Source organism: Fragaria vesca, unplaced genomic scaffold (assembly GCF_000184155.1).
Source record: "Fragaria vesca subsp. vesca unplaced genomic scaffold, FraVesHawaii_1.0 scf0513160_u, whole genome shotgun sequence".
NCBI lineage: Eukaryota > Viridiplantae > Streptophyta > Magnoliopsida > Rosales > Rosaceae > Fragaria > Fragaria vesca.
The window spans coordinates 1,204,412-1,224,086 of record NW_004443448.1 but is presented as its reverse complement, the minus strand read 5'-3'; the positions used below and the strand labels follow the sequence as shown (position 1 = coordinate 1,224,086).

Genomic DNA, 19,675 nt, shown 5'->3' with positions numbered 1-19,675 from the left:
AAAACTTCCACCTCAAATTTCTCCTTACCTAGCTCAAGAGGGAGTGAGTCCTTTTAGGGCAAGGTTGCTGGGTTGGAGGGCTACAAAACCATACCAAGCTTGCCCGGATTGGTGGCCGGAGGAGGAAGTCCGGCGAAGGGAAGCTCGGGGCAGCCTAGCCTTTCGGGCGGCACCGCTCACTCACGGCGGCGCTAGGGCTCCTCTCACCGGTCTAGAATGGAAGCTGGGAGGGAGACCGACCGAACGGGACCGGTCCGGCGGCGAACGGAGGTCGGACGGCGGCGGGAGGACGGCCGGAAGTCTGCTGGGTGTAGAGAGAAAAAACTCGGGTGGGAAGAGAAGAAAAATCGGGAGGGAGAGAGAGAGAAAGGAAGAAGAAATGGGTTGGGCTCGGCCCAGCCGACCCAACTCTCCTTTTAATCCAAAATTCAATACCCCGAAAAATAATACCCGAATAAAAATTACCTTTTACTAGCTAAAATTTACTATTTTTACCGTCGTCGTATTTTCTTCATACTAATAATCCTCCGCACATAATCGTCCCCGAAACCCCTCTAGGGACCAATTAAACTATTTACTCAATGATCGAGACGGTAAAATTCTTATTATAATCACGCTAGTAAATAAGGTAAAAATATAAGGGTCGGGACGTGACATACACTCTTTTTCTTCGTTTTCTTCTTCTGCTTGCCTCGTGTTCTCTGTTTCGAAGCGCTTTTCAAAGTTTGTAGAGAAAGAAAAGCTTTTCGTCTGTTCTGTCGCCGGTTTTCTACAATTGCAAGGTGCACTCCGATTCCTGCTCTGGCGAGACTTCGGCCTTTACTATCTGGTGAGTACTGTCTCTCCTTGTTTTTCATATTTCAAAGCAGGCGTTTGGTTTAGGTTGTGGAAAGATTGTGGGTTGTTTGTTTTTGGTTCAAACCTAGATATTTTTCTGGTTTCTAGGTTTCATGCTTGTGCGAGTTAGGGTCACGCACGAGTTGTGCATCTTCTCGTTGGTGGCCGCGTGGCTAGGTAAAACTGATAGGTCTTAGGTTTTTTTGTTTAGGGTAAATGGATCCTAGGGCAACTGGCGCTAGTGGCTCCGGTTCATCTCAACGGCCTCTCGCTGGTAACGACGAAAGAATGGAAGGATATCTGCAACGACCTACCCGCAACGTTCCCGCTCGGGCTTCTTCTCCCTCTGAGTCTTCTTGCTCGAGTCCTGACCACACAGATGTTCTCGCTCAAGACAGTGGCACGGGGGTAGTTTTTGAGGCTATACCCATCACTCGGACCCTACACCGATTGGAGGATGGTAGGGTCTGTGACGAGCCGGGCGTGTAGCTTCACGCTCGAGGAGATCAAACGTTTCAGAGAGGAGTGAGCATTCCCTCAGACCTTCCACTGCGCGAATTATGTCCCGGAGAATTAGCCTGCGCTCCTCAAGATAATTTCATCGCAGTGCATGACAATATGTTTATGAACGGGTTCTTGGTGCCGCTTCCGCAATACGTCCAATACATACTGAGCATGCTGCAATTGGCTCCCAGGCAGGTACCTCCAAATCAATGGCGCTAGCTCCTAGAACTCGGATGTTTGTACTTTCTATCCAACATGGGGTAGCCCACGATTAACGAGTTCTACGCCCTGTACCGGTTGTCATATTCGAAGAAGGCCGGGAGCTCCGGGTGCATTAACTTTACGAATCTATCATCATCGATCTTCCGTCCTTTATAAACAAAGAATGGCGCGCTAAGGTTGTCCTGGTGGGCGGCTCTTGGCAGCGTAAAACTAGACGGCATACCGTTCCCAACTATTTCTGGGCCATTAGGGATCAGGACTACTCTTTGACATTGATCGAACGGGAGCACATCGCCCGGATTTTCGCTGCGTGGCCCACCGAGGAGAATCGTAGCTCATATCACCTGACCCGGTGGGCTGTGTTGGTATACTGCGAGATGGGTAAACTGCCCGGTGGGTTCCATAACTTGCTCGTGTTGTTTCTGCGTTGTTTCTGCATTGTTTCCTTGTTTTATGTTAGATCAATACTTATGGCTTTTTCTTGCAGGAAAAATTCCTCGGCGTGTCCCGCGTCCTAATCACCTGCTCGATATGGAGAAAGACCATGATCTCCTTGAGAAGCTGCTGACAATGGGGGAAACCGCCTCTCGCACGGAGGTGGACCTGGACACGCAGTCCGTGTGTATCTTCGAGACACCTAAATTGCTGGAAGTCCCAGATTCTGCCTATGGGACAATGGCTCCTCTGGCACCGCCACCGCCACCTCCTCTGGTAAGCTCCAAGGTGGTCGTGAATCTAGGCGAGAAGAAGAAGCGCCACCACCACCACCACCACCACCACTCGAAGAAGAAAGGCCAGACTGTTCTGGATTCCCAAGTGACCTACACCGGGAAGGATGTCTATGGGGACCTTGCCCCAAACCCGAAGAGACATAAGGTGGCATCCGGGGGTTCTACTCCCTCACTGTCCCTGCTAGCCCTTCCCCTTCCTACCATCATGAAGACCCCAATCAGGCAGGTCCTTGATGAATACGGGTGCGCGGACTAGAAGTTCGTGTGCGCCATGATCCGGGACCTTAAGGGTATTGACCTCGACCGAGTGAGGTTTAAGGAAGGGTCTCCCTCTAAGTCTCGAGAGCATCTGATGAAGCTTAGTGCTCGGGACATCTTCTTCTTTGTTGCTATCGTTGTTTCTTTCGTTTAACTTGTGTTTTTCTTGCAGACTCTCTTCGCGGTGTACTCTATCAATGCCAACGAGAATACCCCTAAACTCAAGGAGCAAGTGGCCAAGCTGAACGGTCACGTGAGCTACCTTCAGACCGAGAAGGGGTCTCTGGAGAAGGAGAAAAATGCACTGGCTGAGAAGCTGGCGATGCTTCAGCTGCATGTTCAGGAAGTGGAGCACAAGGCTAACCGAGTCCCGGAGCTCGAAGCCGAGGTTGAGTCTCTGCGTCTGGCGGTCGAGAAGCTTCGAGTAGGAGCTGCTGCGTTGGAGAGTAAGCTCCGAGAGAAAGAGTCCGAGCTCGCGGAGACTGAGTGTCTTGTCCCCTCGCTCTGCGACCAGGCTGTAGCAGAGTACAAAGAATCCCAAGAGCTAAAGGATCTTCTGAAAGCCGCTCGGGATGGTGCTATCACAGAGAAGTTCACGAAGTGGAGTGAGCATGGATACCTGGACAAGCCCCGGATGATGGCTGACCTGCTCGCCTCAAAGGCAAAGGCTAAGGCTCAGGACTCCCAGCTCGTCCTCACGGAGGGTCCTCCCGAGACCAATCTTGAGACTGTCAGAGATGACGAGATTGTGTCCGAGAGCGAGGATGAAGAGGAGCTTGGCGACCCGGCCGAGAAGGACCAGGCTTAGGATCATATTTTTTTATTTACACTCTACCGGACTGTAATTTTTGGATTCATCATTTTGAATAGTGGCCTCGAGCCTACTCCCGGTGATGTAAATCTTTTGCCGGGTAGTCTGGTTAATATATAACTACCCTTTTATTTATTGGTTCACGTTGGTTCTTTGTCTCTATGGATCTTGTTTCCTTCCTCTCTGTGTTTTCCTTTGTTTTTTTACTTGCCTGTTGAATTTTTTTTTACTTGCCTGTTGAACCTGGCCTTGTTTCCTTCCTCTCGGTGTTTTCCTTTGTTTTTTTACTTGCCTGTTGAATTTTTTTTTACTTGCCTGTTGAACCTGGCATCCCCTTTTATTTGCCTTTTGAACTTGGTGGATACTGTTGGTAACTCTAGTTTTACTCCCGAGTGTTACGAATTTAACTTCTTCGTTTCTATATTAGTTGTTGTACAAAACAAATGAAGGCATCCTCCTAGGTTGACGAGCTAACTCGGTGGGCATAATTTACAATTCCCACTGTCGAACTTCGACTAAACCGGGTAAAATCTAAGGTGCTCGGTGTTCCACGAGTGCCTGGTGATTATGCCATCTCGGTCCCTCAAATAGAACGTGGCTGGGCCAACTTCCTCCACTATCTCGTAGAGTCCCTCCCATGTTGGATCAAGGGTCATCGGTTGGGTCATCACCCGTTGCATCACCCAGTCTTCCAGGCCCAAGGATCGGGGCCTCACCTTACTGTCATAGTGCTTGGCAACTCGCTGCTTGTACACTTGGTTGTGTAGATCGGCCATCTCCCTCTTCTCCTCGATGAGATCCATGTTCAACTGGAGTCCTTCTGCATTGGTTTCCTCACTATAGCCCTCAACTCTTCCCGATGACACTATCAGCTCAATTGGGATGACAACCTCTGTGCCGAAGGCCAGGCTAAAAAGGCGTTTATCCCGTTGACTCCGTCGCGATTGCCCGGATAGCCCATAATGCTTCCGGGAGCCTCTGTGCCCATAACCCTTTGGCATCGTCCAACTTCTTCTTCAGCAGCTTCTTGATGATTTTGTTGACTGTCTCTACTTGCCCGTTGGTCTTTGGGTGTGCTACCGATGCGAACACCATTCGAGTTCCCGTGTCCTCGGTGAATTCTATGAGCTTCGGGTTATTGAATTGTGTACTGTTGTCGGTTATGATTGTTTTTGGGATGCCGAACCTACAGTAGACATTCTCATGAGGAAGTTCTTTACACTATCGGTGGTTATCCGACTTAGCGGCTCTGCTTCAACCCACTTGGTGTAGTAATCTATAGTCATTATGGCGTACTTGTATTGTCCGGGAGCCGTCGGGAGCTTCCCGATCAGATCCAGGCCCCACTGCGTGAACGGCCATGGAGACATCAAGATTGAGAGAGCGATGGATGGGGAATGGATCTTGTTAGCGTGCTGGTGGCATTTGTGACATCTCGCTGACATCTGATCTGCCATCTTCCCCATGTTGGGCCAGAAGTATCCCGTTCTTAATGTCTTGAAAGACAAGGATCTTGATACAGAATGATTGCCGCAAACTCCTTCGTGGATGTCCCATTGGATTGTCTCTGCCTCCTCTATTGATACACACTTCAGGTTGGGGAAGCAATAACCCCTGCGGTACAACTTGCCGTCTATCAACGTGTATCTCGCACATCTCGACTGCAACTTTCTTGCCTGTCGCCTATTCTTTGGGCGGACCCCCTCCTTAAGGAACTCGATGATAGGGTCCATCCACGTGGGTTCCCTAGGGCCAACGGTGATGGCAAATATCTCAGAGATCATTTTGCTGATGCTGGGCCTATCCAGGATCTCGACCTTGACCTTCTTGCGCCCTTTTTGATGGGTGCCGGTGACAAGTCTTGATAACGCATCAATGTTACTATTTTCCTTCCGGGGGATTTGAGTGACTGTTGTAGATTCAAACCTGCTCAGGAGAGTCTTTGCCAATGCCTGATAGGAGTTCAAATGTGGTTCCTTGGCCTCAAAGGTGTCGCTAACCTGGTTCACCATTAGCTGTGAGTCGCTGAACACCTGCACACTCTTGAGCCCTATCTCTTGTGTCAGATGCAGTCCCTCGATCAATGCTTCGTACTCAGCCGCGTTGTTAGATGTGGAGAATTTGAACTCCAGGGCATATTTGTATTTGAACCCGTCCGGACTGACCAATATTATTCCCGCTCCACTCTTATCTTTAGTTACAGAGCCATCTACGTACCACTTTCAGCCCGGCTCAACACTCCTGGGGGCCACCGTTACCTTATTCTCAATCTCAGGGTACTCCTCGTGTTCCTTCATGGGGGTTAGCTCCAAGATGAAATCTGGAACCGCTTGCCCCTTGATGGCTACTCTTGGCATGTAGTGTATGTCGAACTCACCCAACTCTATCGCTCATTTGGCCAATCTCCCGCTCGCCTCTGGTTTCTGGAGAACTTGCCGGAGAGGGCAGTTGGTGAATAATGTGATAGAATGCGCTTGGAAGTAGTGCCGTAGTTTAATGAGTGCCAGAGCCAACTTTTCAAGGTCCGGGTACCTACTCTCTGCCAAGGTGTAACCTTTGCCCACGTAATACATCCGGAGCTCAATGACATCATCTTTCCTGATCAGGGCTGAGCTTACTACTGTATCTGACGCTGCTAAATAGAGGTATAACATTTCTCCGAGAATCGGCTTTGAAAGCATTGGTACCGATGCCAGATACTCTTTGATTTTCCTGAAAGCCTTCTCCTGCTCAAGTCCCCAATTGATTAACTTGCAGTGCTGACTCTTCAGCAGTTTAAAGAACAGTGCACACTTGTCCGTGAGTCTAGAGACAAACCTAGCGAGGGCCACTATCTTGCCTGTCAGGGACTGCACATCACTCCTAATCTTTGAGACTCCATATCCAGTATAGCTTGGACTTTCTCCGGGTTCGCTTTGATCCCTTGCCTGCTGATCACGTGGCCCAGGAACTTCCCTTTAACAACTCCAAACAAGCACTTGTCTGGATTCAGCCTCATGCTGTACGTTAGGATAATGTTAAAGACTGCTTGCAAGTCGCTTACATGTTTGACCGCGTTAAGACTTTTCACTAACATGTCATCCATGTACGCCTCTATGGTTACTCCCAGCTGCTTAGCAAACATCTTGTTCATAAGGCGTTGGTAGGTCGCTCCCGCATTCTTTAAACTGAACGGCATCCTCTTGTAATAATACACTCCTTTGTCGGTGGTGAACGCAGTGTGCTCTTTGTTTGCTGTGTCCATCATTATCTGATTGTAGCCTGCATATGCATCTATGAAGCTTAACATTTCGAACCCGGAGGTGGAATCAACGAGTTGGTTTATTCGTGTCAACGGGAAGTTGTCCTTGGGGCAGACCCTGTTAAGGCTAGTATAATCCACACACATCCTCCACTGCCCCATTGCTTTCTTTGAGACCATGACCACGTTGGCCAATCACTGCGGGTACCTGGCCAACAGCCTTTGTACCTCCCCCTTGATGATATCATATTTTTCTAAGTCAAACAACCTGCGTTTTTGCCTCACCGGGGGCACGCCTTTTCGGATTCCCAACCGGTGCGTCACTATGTCTTTCGAGATCCCAGGGACATCTGCATATGACCAGGCAAATGCCTTGTTATTGGCTTTTAGAAAGCACTTAAGCTCCTCCCTCACTCCGGGAGGCAACCCTGTCCCTATTCTTGCTGTCCTTGCTGGGAACTCATCCGAGATGCAGATCAACTCCGTTTTCTCGATAGATCCCGACCTCTCGGCTTCGGTTCCCTCGGTTGCAGCATTAATCCTCGGATCCTCATAGGCATCCGTCACGAGGGTCACCGGGTTGCCTGAAACTAACACTTCTGCCCTTCTCCTTCCATTATCTTGGTCGATGGCATAGCATCCTCTCGTTGCCAGCTGATCCCCCCAGATGGTCCACAGGGCCGGCCTCCCCAATATCCCGTTGTAGGACGAGTCACAGTTGACGACTATGAAATCTATCCCTGTTGCCAACGTGTTCCCCTCTACGCCCTCCAAGATCACGGGAATATGATCTGAGCCCAGAGGCTGCACTACATCCCTGGAGAAGCTTATCAACGGCTCATTGTCCTGCGTGAGCTTGCTGTTCCCTCTTCTCAATGCTTGCCATACGTTTCTGAACAGTATATTCACCGATGCCCCGGTGTCAATTAGGATCTTCCTGCATAGGTAATAATCCAGCTGCGCGGTGACTAGGAACGGGTCCTCGTGGGGCTGCCTTATTCCTTGCTCTTCTCTTTCCTCAAATGTCACCGATCTCCAGCTCACGTTGACATGTTGATTGTTGCAGCTACCGAAGGTGAATATTTCTCGACCTTCTTTGATCCTAGCGCGTTGTTTATTTGCTTTGTTACTCTTCTGGTCTAACCGTGCTCCCTTGCGGATAATGTTGATCGTCCCGTAGACCGGAACCCCTGCCTCCGTCCTCTGACTCGATACGTACTGCTGCAGTTTCCCCCCTTTTAGCTAGCCCTCGATCGCCTTCTTGAGCTCTACACAGTTGTTAATTGCATGCGTGACCTCTCCGTGATACCCGCAGTACTTCCCGGTGTCCTCCCTTATCAGTCTGGATGGCGGGAACTTCCTCATCAGGGGCCCTGGGATTACACCCTTGTTCTCGTTCCATACTACCTCGGGAGTTGCCGTCAGGGTAGTGAAGTTTTCTCTAGCTGCGGGAGTTGCTGCTTTGAACCTGCCGTCCTGATAACGTCCGTTGCCTTTTCCTTGCGGGCCTCCCACTTGCTTGGCCTGCTTCCTACCTCCCTCTTTATACCTTTTGCTAGGGGTGAAACCTTGTCCCTCCTGATCCCTTTTCCATGTTCTTGCTTCTTGGATGGTTTGCCCTTGGGACTCGGACCTCCTATCCTCATTTCTCTTGCCGGCGTATTGATCCCCGTATGTATTATGGTCTGCTTGGGCATGCCTGATTGCCATCTCCATCAATTCGTCGTAATCCCACGGGTTTTCAATCTTTACGGCATACATGAATTTCCCGGGCAACAAGGCTTGAACAAATGCTTCTTTCGCCACCTTCTTGTCGAAATTTCTCACCTTAGCGGTGATTTTCCTGCCAGCGATTCACAAAGGCCTTTAGCCCTTCACTGTGTCCTTGTTTCATAAACCTATCCGCCAGTTGCCTGAAACTGTCTATCGATCCGGCCGGGAGCTCGTAAAACCAACTCAGTGCCTCTCCTAACAGTGTCTCCTGGAACATGTTGCAACACATGGTGTCTGAGTAACCTTTAGCGTTAGTATGAGACTTGAAACTATCTAGGAAGAGATGAGGGTCCCCTTCGCCCTCGTAGCTCAACTTCAGCGGCTTAGTCGCATGAGAGCGCAAGGTCTGCGTGATGATCTTTGTGAACGGTCTCCCTCTTTCCTCGAATCCCATACCAGGAGGGTTGTGTGCCGCTCGTCTTTCTGCTTCATTTACTCTCGTGGTCAGATTCACCACACTATCCTGCATGGCCATCAGGGCAGCCTTTACTCCTGTTGACTATGGCACCCTCTCTTCGACGGGTGTTGGGAGCGGTGGCGGACCCTCTCTTTCCATGTTTTCCGGGAACAGATTGGCCCCAACATGGACTGTTCTACAGGCTGCCGGTGGCGTCACGGGGGATTCCCGACCCTCTGTATGTTGCTCTCGGAGGGTGGCTGCTACCCGCTCGATCACCTCGTCACTCTCTAACCTTCGCGCCAACGCGTTGATTATAGTGGCATTATCTCGTTCCAATTTTTTCTCTCGGACTGCTACCTCTAAGCGATCATGGGTCCTCTCTCTCTCCAAATGTGCCACGTCCACCCTCAGCCTTTCAACCATATCCTCCACTTCCTCTTGCGTGAGATCGTGCACTGTTTCGTCTAGGGTCTTTTCTCGGTCATTCTCAATGGGTTCACATTCCAGCCTCTCACCCGATCCCTCATTTCGAGCAGTGGTCCTTGGTGTTCTCTCTTCCCCGAGACCGTGTTGGTCTTCCAAAATTGTCCTGCTCCCTTCTATTAGTTCACTTGACTCAGCCATCGAGACTAGCTGGCTTTTCGTAAGATTTCCCACAGACGGCGCCAATTGTTTCTGCAAGATCCCGTAGACCTCGTAGAAGCTCTTTGGCGTGATCTCTGCTCTTTGATTGCCGCTGACTAGATACCTGCAAGAGGAGATTGACCGGGACTTTCCGGTCTTTCTCTCTCCGATGATTAAGTCAGTTATGTGGTAGGTAGAGTATTTAATGCTAGGAGATTTCTTACCGTTTTGGTTGACTTCAGCATTGTATTTATAGCTCAGCATTGACTTATATCTTGCCTGTTATTCGATGTGAGACAAATATGTTATTGAGGTCTGTTTATTTGGCCTTCTGTGGAGCGCCTCTCTCCCGGCCCAGACTGCTGTAGCTTCCAAGATGAGGCCTGCTCGATCTATCTCATGCTGGGCTTCATAACATCATGGGTCAAGAGAGGTATTTATCGACTACCGATTACAGTATGTTACATAGGACAACTCGATTAGAAACTATTCAAGAACATGAAGAAATTCAGGGTATGATTTGAGTATAGCAATACTGAAGAAAAGGTCCTGAGTGTAATTAGGAAGAGAGGGGTGGAGAGTTTGGTGAGGGGAAGAATGATGATGAACATAGAGAGGCTTAAAGTTAAGGTAAGAGGGAAGGTTTAGATATAATGATTAGGTTTGGGGAAAACCAAATGGGGTATGAGAGATGCGGTGGGTAATGATTTCCAGTTTTCCACCAAGACACATAGGGAAGACAAGTTTTGTTCTAGTCATCTCTATCTATATGTAATAAAATGGTGGCAATGGATCATCATCACCATCATCGATTCCCTTCTTTTACGTGTGCACTCATTCCATTCCTCCACCCCGTGCGTGTGATGGCTTTTTTGAATCTTCAAGCTTCTTTTTCTACTTTGTCACAACCATCTCGAGTGTATATTTCGAATATCACGGTTTTGGAATAAAGTACAAACATCAAGTGAATAATTCTTCTGTCATACTTTGATTCACAAACAAAATAAGAACATCAATTATCATCTCATGACTTAAAACGAACTAAATCAAATGGTTATGTTTCCCAAATTTCTTGACTTGTTATGTTTATCCAATGTTTTTATCATTCTAACAAAATGTCAGCTCAAATCCATCTAAAGTTGTAATGTCTGACTTTTAAATCATTTACATACGTATAAATAAACAAACGTGTTGAATAGTCTGTTAAAATTATATTCGAACTAAACATAGAACTATATGAAACAAAAGCTTTTGGATTTCAAAGTAAAATCTATTTAGCTTGCCTTTGGGCCCTAACCCTAAACATTATGGCAATATTGACAAAAGAAACGAAGAATGAAGAAGGTTACAGGTAAATCTGAGTTTATCCACTCTATGGTATACACACTAGTTTAGTTTCCATGAAATGTCTTCTCCCTTTTGTTAGGTCTAGCATCTTCAAGGCGTCGAAAACCCAGCAAACCTTGAAGACACTCTACAACCTTCTTCATTGTCGGACGATTTACCGGAAAGAATTCAACACATCTCATTCCCAGTTCTGTAATTGCAGTACCATCTTCAGTAAAATAACCCCAATCTTCCTGCAAGCTTCTGTGTACAAGTGAAAAATTGGGCCTGTATACATTCTTGGCCCAGTTGTGCACCAGACTGTCCAGGCCCAACTGAGGCTTCCCTACATTTTCTAGCTCAGAATTTCTCTTGGCTATTAGTCCCAGCAGAATCACACCAAATGAAAACACATCACAGCTGGTATCCCAGTAACTACCACCTGAAACATGAATTGGGTTTTTAAAATTTTGCATTAGTTTTGTTGTGGGAACCTTTCCTTGTACTAACAAGTTTTATTTTGAAAGCCAAAAATATGCAAAACAGGCTTTGAAAAAGAAGCACCTTTTGCAGCAAAAAATGGATCAACAAAGCCAATGGTGTGCATAGGCATCTTCTTTTTTAGTGGTGTCATTTCACCAATGATTCCTCCACTAATTAATCCATAATCAACTAGTGTTGGCTTGCCCTCCTGAAACTCAAAATAGAGTTTCTAAGATCAAACCAAACTTGAGAAAGAAAATGAAGAGTTGAATACTATAGGCTTTAGGTACAAACCCAATCCAGCATTATATGAGACGCATTAGTATTCAACACCAGATATGGCTTTTCCTTGTTGTGTAGAAATTCAAGTAGTTGTGCAAATTGTAGAAGCACATTCACCCTTTGAACCCAGTTGATGTTATCTGTATAGATTCTATAGAATGAGTTGTCTCTTGTATGAAGTAATTTGTATAGAAAATTAAGAGGTTAAGTGAAATTTGTACAGATTAATGTACCTTTTGGGATCAAATTGTGAAGGGTGTCCCATGGACTAAGGTCATAGATAACACCCTTCACTTCCTTCTCACAGCAATATCCAATCAAATTCACCAAGTTTGGATGACCCTTTATACTTGGATGTGTTAAGAATTGAATTTCTTCCTGCAATGCAAATCAAACTCATTATTGATTGAATCACAGAGGTCTTGAAACTTTAACTTGCTGAACTTACCTTGACCATGAGAAACTCATCATTTGTGAATGTTATGCAGCTTGATCTTTCATCCCATACTTTCACAGTAACATCTCCAGCTTGTGATCCAATGCTAAACCCTTGTTGCTTAATCTGACCTCTGTATAATTTGCCAAACTGGGTCAATCCAATAAGATTGTTCTTGTGAAAATTGTTGGTGCAAAGTTTCAAGTCCTCAGATGTAAACACTACTAGATTTGCTTCACAACTCATCTCAGCTCAGACATCAGAACTGATATTCAAACACCAAAGATAACAAGAAAAGCCAAGTAAAATCACTATAACAAGGAATGCAATGGAGTCTTGTTTCTTCTGTTCCCTCTAGTCAACTTCAGGATCCAGAGCCAAGTCTAAATCTGCAGTTAATTACTCCAAGGTACCTAGTCAACCTTTCTATAGTCATATATGTAATGAGGTTTTTCTCCTTTTGGTTTTCCTAAAAAAAAAGTGTTGACTATCTCTTCTTCAGGATGGTACTTCTCCCTTTGTAATTTTCAAATACAAAAGAAATAAACTAAAATTTGTCCATTCCTATATTCATGCTCATACTGTCACAGTCCCCTAATTATTATTACCAGATACCTTCAACAAGTATGTCCACTTGCAATCTTCTAAGATTTTTGTATTATTATGTGAATCTCCAACTAATGATTGACCAAACTCCATGAAGATAAAAGCCAGAAAGACGAAAGCAAAATAAATAGATATCATGTATTCATGTTCATACTCACATCACAAACAGTTCTAAAAATAAAAAAAGTTGAAACTACTCAAACAACATTTTTCTTTCTATATAACAGTAAATATGAAACTCAAAGCTTGCTAGCTTTATTTCACATGCCAATAGCATTGTTCTGAAGTCTAACACCTTGAAAACTAGCCAAATTTTGGTAATGAATGCTATGCTGTTAGGCTGTTAGCTAAGCTTGTGACAGAGGCATGATATAACAATTTCTCACCAAAACCAAACCATACCCAAGTCAAGTCTCACCCCTCACTTGTTTCTTAACGACATCTTCCTTTTTCAAGTCATTTAATCTCATCTTCATTTTCCTTTTAAGTCCACTAATCCCATTGCAAATCTCAGAGCATCATTTACTTCTCCATTGTTCCTTCCACTTATCCACTATGGGAACATTTGTGCAGAGTTCAGCCCAAGATGTGCAAGAACATATATTCCGAAGCCAAATGCCCGCTGTCCAGGTGCCTGATAACCTCACATTGCCAGAATTTGTGCTCAAAGATGCCGAGTTGTATGCTGACAATGTTGCCTTTGTGGAGGCTGTGACTGGAAAGAAAATCACTTACCGTGAGGTGGTTAGAGACACTGGTAGGTTTGCCAAGGCCTTAAGGTCTCTAGGCCTTAGAAAGGGGCATGTGGTCATTGTTGTTCTCCCCAATGTAGCTGAGTATGCCATTGTTGCCTTGGGAATAATGGCTGCTGGTGGTGTTTTTTCGGGTGCAAACCCCACGGGGCATGCATCCGAAATAAAAAAACAGGTAGTGGCTGCTGATGCCAAGCTAATTGTAACAAATGGAGCTAGCTATGAAAAGGTAATGTTGTCACCTTACACTAGTCAAATTTGTACATCAAATGACTGTGTCAATACATGAGCATGAAAACTATTGTTACAATGCAGGTAAAAGCTTTCGGGGTACCAGTAATTGCAATCGGTGAAGAGACCATTGAAGGTGCTACGAATTGGTACAAATTGCTTGAAGCAGCAGACCGCGCCGGAACTAATCACTATCAGGAGAAAGTCCAACAGACTGATCTATGTGCTCTTCCCTTCTCATCAGGCACAACAGGACTATCCAAAGGTGTAATGCTGACTCACCGAAATCTTGTCGCTAACCTCAGCTCCACACTCTTTGGAGTAACGCGGGAAATGTTGGGAAAAGTCACTGTACTGGGCCTAATTCCCTTCTTCCACATCTATGGGATCACCGGAATATGTTGCGCTACGCTTAGAAACAAGGGGAAAGTTGTGGTGATGGGAAGATACGAACTTAGAACCTTTCTGAACGCATTGATCTCAGAAGAGATCACGTTTGCCCCCATTGTGCCACCAATCATTTTGAACTTAGTGAAGCATCCAGTAGTGGATGAATTCGATCTTAGCAAACTGAAACTCCAGGCTGTTATGACTGCAGCTGCTCCACTCGCACCGGATCTCCTCAAAGCATTCGAAAGCAAGTTCCCTGGAGTCCAAGTCCAAGAGGTAGTTGCTTACTTGCTTACTGGTACTCATTGGAAATGATGTATGGAACCCTTAGCCTATACTAATTGTTCGTTTTGATTTGTAGGCATATGGACTGACTGAGCATAGCTGCATAACTCTGACTCATGCCGGACAGGGTTTTAAGGCAAAGAGAAACTCAGTTGGGTTTATTCTTCCAAACATGGAAGTGAAATTCATTGATCCTGAAACTGGTAGATCACTACCAAGAAACACCCCCGGTGAAATTTGTGTGTTGAGTCAATGCACCATGCAAGGTTAACCAAAGGAGAAAAATACCAATTGATCAAGTAATTTCGACCTTCCAAAATAACTTATAAAATGAGCTTATAAGCTTTGTCACAAACTTGATTTTTCAGGTTACTACAACAATGAAGAAGAGACTATGAGGACCATTGACAAGAATGGTTGGCTTCACACTGGTGATGTTGGCTACATTGATGATGATGATAATGTCTTCATTGTCGATCGCATCAAGGAATTGATCAAATTCAAAGGTTTCCAAGTAAGTGAAGAACTAGACTTGCTTAGGTCAAATGATTCATGATTCAATTACAATTTCTTTAGCTACTTTCTTTGTCATTTGAAGGTAGCTCCGGCTGAACTTGAGGCCATCCTTCTGAGTCATCCCTCAGTCGAAGACGCAGCAGTAGTCCCGTAAGTACTATCGACTAACATCATCGACAATTCTTGTTCCAATTTTCGTGTTCCGAAAGAAAATCAACTGCTGTGTGTTTGTTTCAGCCTGCCAGATGAGGAAGCAGGGGAGATACCAGCAGCATGTGTTGTGAAGGCAGCTGGTGCAAAAGAGAGTGAAGAAGACATAATCAACTATGTGGCCTCAAATGTTGCACATTACAAGAAAGTAAGAGTGGTGCACTTTGTGGACACCATTCCAAAATCACCCTCTGGAAAAATCATGAGGAGACTTGTGAAGGACACAATGATAGAAAAGATCAAGGCATCCAAGCTCAGCAGCAACTAACCAACTCATTTCTGAAATAAATAATATGCTTAGTTAAATCTAAGACTTTAAATGTGAGTGATAACAAAGCTCTCTATCAATGTGGGTTTATTCAATTATGAATGAAAGCATTATCACACCCAGAAAATTATGCAGGAGAATAAAAGGTTGGGAGAAGGGTAGGTGGAAGTTTATACTTAAAACCTAGTAGGGTTGCTCCAATCTTGCTTTTGAATATGAAACACATTTGACCCATTGAGTCACTGTTACACATCATGTGGTGCAAGTGACTATTGACTGACAGTAAGTCTTTCAATTTAGTTTGAATTGACCAGTAAAGAATACATCATACAGTTGAATTGCTGAAATGTTTGTGGCTCAAAAGACCAAAGGTTTGGAGGAATATTTGTGACTAAAAATCCTAAAATTTTCGGGTGATGAACTAATGTGCTTCAACTAAATCAGTAGGTGAAAGTAATTTAACGTTTAGAACTCTCAAACATGTAACAAATTAACACGCACTTACCCTCCATCTTAATAAGATGATCTAAGAGTTATATCTAAGCAAAACAAAATGCTTAAATATTTAAATTTGTAACAACAAATAGATCTTTGATAGATGATTCAAAGTATTGAGGTGCACTTAAACCAATATGAATAGACGATACAATTGCATTTATCATACTATCTGATTATTTAAATAATAGTAACTAGTGTGTGTGTATATAAATATATATATATATATATATATATCAATGGTTGACATTACATAATAAATGCTGAATCACTTACACTTTCATGCATAAATTTTTTTTCGCAAATCTTTAATATCGTCCGGTTAGACAACCATCTTAATTGCGCTAAGAATTTGTCGTAAAGTAACAGAAACATCAAAAACGTTTTAATCCACCAATAGTCACTATATATAAACTCGATCATGTGAAAATTATTATTGACTTTTCAGTTTGTACCAAACTCATGAAAGAAACTGCTGTTTTGGACCTCTCTAGCAGAGTGGTCCTCGATCATCATGTTCATCAGGTCCGGTCTAGATCGACTATACCAAACCAAAACGTACTACATATTGAAGTGTTCATGGCACCAAATGAAGGACCAAAACTTGAAGAAGACAAGATGATCTTTGTGGCTGAAAAACTTACGCAGTCGAGAATTGATATCAAACCCGGCCCTCCCTTACGTTCCATATTCTTGCCAGAAATAGGAAACCAACAAATCTAAAACTGGCATCATCAAATTAAACAAAGACTTTTAGATCATATTAACAACCATTATGCCCCAAAACCTATCGACTAGACTCACCGGTCAGTCGGTCACCACCAAACCACCCCAAATAACTCGTGGAAAATGACAGGTTGATCATGAAGGAAAGCCATGAAACAAGCTTGGTTATCAGGGGACCTCAGCACCAAACTGGTCATGAATGAACTCATCCATCATGTCCAGCCTAGCAAAACATAGGCAAAATATTGATCATATCGATCAAACTCTACTGGAATGAATCTGCAACACGTACCTGGACTCATGCTCACACATTCTTCATGGAACTTCTGAATTATAGCTACCTTGCTTAACCTAGCTAGCTATATGATACGTCCTTGTTTATTATTCCCAGTCAAGCTATGCGGCGTTCAGTGAAATTCCCAGAAATTAGATTCTCAAACCAGTGAAGGGTCAAAACCAACAAGAACTGAACGTGCTCGATCACGTGGAACCTTCTCAGCTTGAGATCTTATAATCCTACTTAATTAGTTCATGTCATTAGTTAATCTAATTCTTCGTCATTTGCCAATCTCAATCCACACGAACCGAGTTTTATAATAACAGACACAACACAAGTTGGTTTGCCCAGATTTAAGTGACTTGATATAAATAAACATAGATCCGTTAACACATCAAAATCTATAGAGATCAATTAGGTCGTTTTTTTTTACATCAGTAGACTTGCTTGAGTTGCTTCATGCATTGATCGACGGGATAGGGCTCAAAGACCGAACTTCGAGTTAGTTTACCGATAGTAGGAAATGTATCGATAAATCAAGTAGAAATAGACTTACGATCTATGATTAATCGTTTGCCAAGATGATCTTTATGATTAATCAATGGATGGTATTTTTTTTTCTTTTATAGTATCAATAACGGTATTCACAAAGGCTTAATAGACTCACCAGAGACTAATCTGCGTCGAAATGTTATGTCAGAATGCTTATTCCCCTATGTCCATAAAAAATAAATCAATATTTAACTTCAATTAACGTCAGTGGGATTCGAATATGGGTATAGGAGGATCCACATCAAGACTCTTACTAACTCGACCACCTGTAATGGTTATCAATCACTACTAGGACAAGCACTTTAGCCGACGAAACTTACTAACTCGACCACCTGTAATGGTTATCAATCACTACTAGGACAAGCACTTTAGCCGACGAAAAAGTTTCGTCGGCCTGTTAGCTTAATTCGTCGGCTAAGATCTTAGCCGACAAGCTATCGTCGGCTAAGATTTCGTCAGGAAAAGGTCGTCGGCGATGACTTTAACCGACGAAAAAAAAATTTCGTCGGCTATAGTCCCACAGTTTAACCGACGAAAAACATGTCGTCGGTTTTTTTCCCAGACTTTAGCCGACGAAACAATTAAGATATTCGTCGGCTAAAGTCTGTAATAAAAAATTTTTCGCAGACTATAGCCGACGAAATATAGTCTATTTCGTCGGCATTTCGTCGGCTAAACCTTAATAAAAAATTTAAAAAATAACTATAGCCGACGAAATATAGACTTTTTCGTCGGCTAAACCTTATAAAAAATTTAAAAAATAACTATAGCCGACGAAATATAGTCTGTTTCGTCGGCTAAACCTTATAAAAAAATTTAAAAATAACTATAGCCGACGAAATATGCCATAATTTGTCGGCTAAACCTTATAAAAAAAATTTAAAAATACTATAGCCGACGAATAAACCTTTAAATATCGTCGGTTAAAGTTGCTTGGTTTTTAGAAAAAAAAAAAACTGCATAAACTTTCGGCCACCTCCAATCACCACCAAAATTTGATAGAATTTCCTCTCAACATTTTCGAACAACTTTCTAGAAGAAGTCGAAGCCCAATTTCTAAGCCTAAACAGGTCAATTGAATCAAAAATATAAAAAATCCCCAATTTTTAAACCCTAAAAAACTTCAAATCTTCGATTCTCCTCACACACACCGAATCGAGCTACCAAATTCTAGGGGAATGTAGTACTAATCAAACTCAACTTATCCATATATAGAACTCACCAAATGGTGACCTGAGGAAGGAGAAATTCGATCGACACCGAATCCGAACCGGCGGAGTTTTGGAGCTCGATTTATCCCTCACGGCGGCGCCACTCGATGCACCACCTGTCCAGCAATGAAGTAGAGACGACGGCGAAGCTTTTGGGACAAGTGTGGCGGTCTCCGGTTGTTTGACGGCGGAGCTTGGCCGAGAAGAAAATCCGGAACTTTTTCTGATTTTCTGACTTCTTACTATCCACCTCTGGTAAAACTTCTATATAAAGAACTTTACCCGACGAAATTCTTTATTTTCGTCGGCTAAACTCTTTTTAAAATTTTGGTTGACAGCCAAAAAATTTTGGTTGAAAATTTTTCGACTTTAGCCGACGACTTTTCATATATTTTCGTCGGCTAAAGTCATTTGAAAATTTTCCTCCAAATTTGATTTACCGCCAAAAAAATTTGAAAATTTTTCGACCTTAGCCGACGACTTTTTTAATATCTCGTAGGCTAAAGTCTATAAATTCACGAAAACGCTCATATCTCCCTCTATATTATGTAGTTTGGTCAAACCTTCCACACAAAAAACTTTCACGTAGATGAGACGCAACCGCCTATATAAAAATTTTGAGACATTTACTTTCCGACGATAGGGCTCCCTATAGGGAATAATAACTGTAAATAGGGTTGACCGCTACTATCGGCACAGAGACGTTACCCGATTTATGTGATTTTTGAACCATAGCCGTATTTCACCATTCTGAACACATCTTATTTCACGAGATTTTTGATAATTTTGCTTCCTATGTAGAGTTGGTTCACAATGTTGTATAACCTACTAAATAAGTTATACAACATTAGTAGACACGTTATGATTCCGATGACTAAAATTCAAAACTAAAATTCGACCATCAGAGATGTTCATTACGATGAAAGATGTCTATGGTAAAATATTCAACTGGATCCGACAACGTTAAGGGCTCGATCGAAACGGTCAACCCTAATCCATCGTCACTTATCACACGAAAACGCTCATATCTCCCTCTATATTACGTAGTTTGGTCAAACCTTCCACACGAAAAACTCTCACGTAGATGAGACGCAACTGCCCATATAAAATTTTTGAGACATTTACCTTCCGACGATAGGGCTCCCCATAGGGAATAATAACGGTAAATAGTAGACACATTATGATTTCGATGACTAAAATTTACAAACCAAAATTCGACCGTCAGATA

At 43.8% G+C, this 19,675-nt stretch overlaps 3 protein-coding genes across 3 annotated transcripts; 1 reads left to right on the top strand and 2 right to left on the bottom strand.

The window, feature by feature from the left end:
* Positions 1-4,523: 4,523 nt before the first annotated feature.
* On the bottom strand, positions 4,524-5,720 carry LOC101305531. Its single transcript, XM_004310173.1, has 2 exons — positions 5,622-5,720; positions 4,524-5,489 (listed from the first exon to the last, which is right to left on the bottom strand). Exons 1-2 carry the CDS (start codon positions 5,718-5,720, stop codon positions 4,524-4,526), a joined length of 1,065 nt encoding a protein of 354 aa, XP_004310221.1.
* Positions 5,721-10,792: 5,072 nt separating this feature from the next.
* On the bottom strand, positions 10,793-12,325 carry LOC101304936 (protein kinase APK1B, chloroplastic-like). Its single transcript, XM_004310172.1, has 5 exons — positions 11,941-12,325; positions 11,726-11,870; positions 11,505-11,632; positions 11,292-11,418; positions 10,793-11,169 (listed from the first exon to the last, which is right to left on the bottom strand). The coding sequence occupies exons 1-5, from the start codon at positions 12,172-12,174 to the stop codon at positions 10,793-10,795; spliced, it is 1,011 nt and encodes a 336-aa protein (XP_004310220.1). The 5' UTR covers positions 12,175-12,325.
* Positions 12,326-13,089: 764 nt separating this feature from the next.
* Positions 13,090-15,186, top strand: LOC101304645 (4-coumarate--CoA ligase-like 1-like). The gene is made up of 6 exons (XM_004310171.1): positions 13,090-13,515; positions 13,602-14,183; positions 14,269-14,458; positions 14,561-14,706; positions 14,791-14,858; positions 14,946-15,186. The coding sequence occupies exons 1-6, from the start codon at positions 13,090-13,092 to the stop codon at positions 15,184-15,186; spliced, it is 1,653 nt and encodes a 550-aa protein (XP_004310219.1).
* Positions 15,187-19,675: the final 4,489 nt, after the last annotated feature.

What these genes read in the sequence shown, in the direction of transcription:
- LOC101304645 (XM_004310171.1), top strand. Translation starts at nt 13,090, where the DNA reads ATGGGAACATTTGTGCAGAGTTCAGCCCAAGATGTGCAAGAACATATA. An exon ending in ATGGAGCTAGCTATGAAAAG is followed by an intron (nt 13,516 to 13,601) that starts GTAATGTTGTCA and finishes GTTACAATGCAG; the next exon opens with GTAAAAGCTTTCGGGGTACC. An exon ending in GAAGACGCAGCAGTAGTCCC is followed by an intron (nt 14,859 to 14,945) that starts GTAAGTACTATC and finishes TGTTTGTTTCAG; the next exon opens with CCTGCCAGATGAGGAAGCAG.
- LOC101304936 (XM_004310172.1), bottom strand. Translation starts at nt 12,174, where the DNA reads ATGAGTTGTGAAGCAAATCTAGTAGTGTTTACATCTGAGGACTTGAAA. An exon ending in TCACAATTTGATCCCAAAAG is followed by an intron (nt 11,633 to 11,725) that starts GTACATTAATCT and finishes GAATCTATACAG; the next exon opens with ATAACATCAACTGGGTTCAA. An exon ending in CTCATATAATGCTGGATTGG is followed by an intron (nt 11,419 to 11,504) that starts GTTTGTACCTAA and finishes TTTGAGTTTCAG; the next exon opens with GAGGGCAAGCCAACACTAGT.
- LOC101305531 (XM_004310173.1), bottom strand. Translation starts at nt 5,720, where the DNA reads ATGCCAAGAGTAGCCATCAAGGGGCAAGCGGTTCCAGATTTCATCTTG. An exon ending in ACCCTGAGATTGAGAATAAG is followed by an intron (nt 5,490 to 5,621) that starts GTAACGGTGGCC and finishes TATGCCCTGGAG; the next exon opens with TTCAAATTCTCCACATCTAA.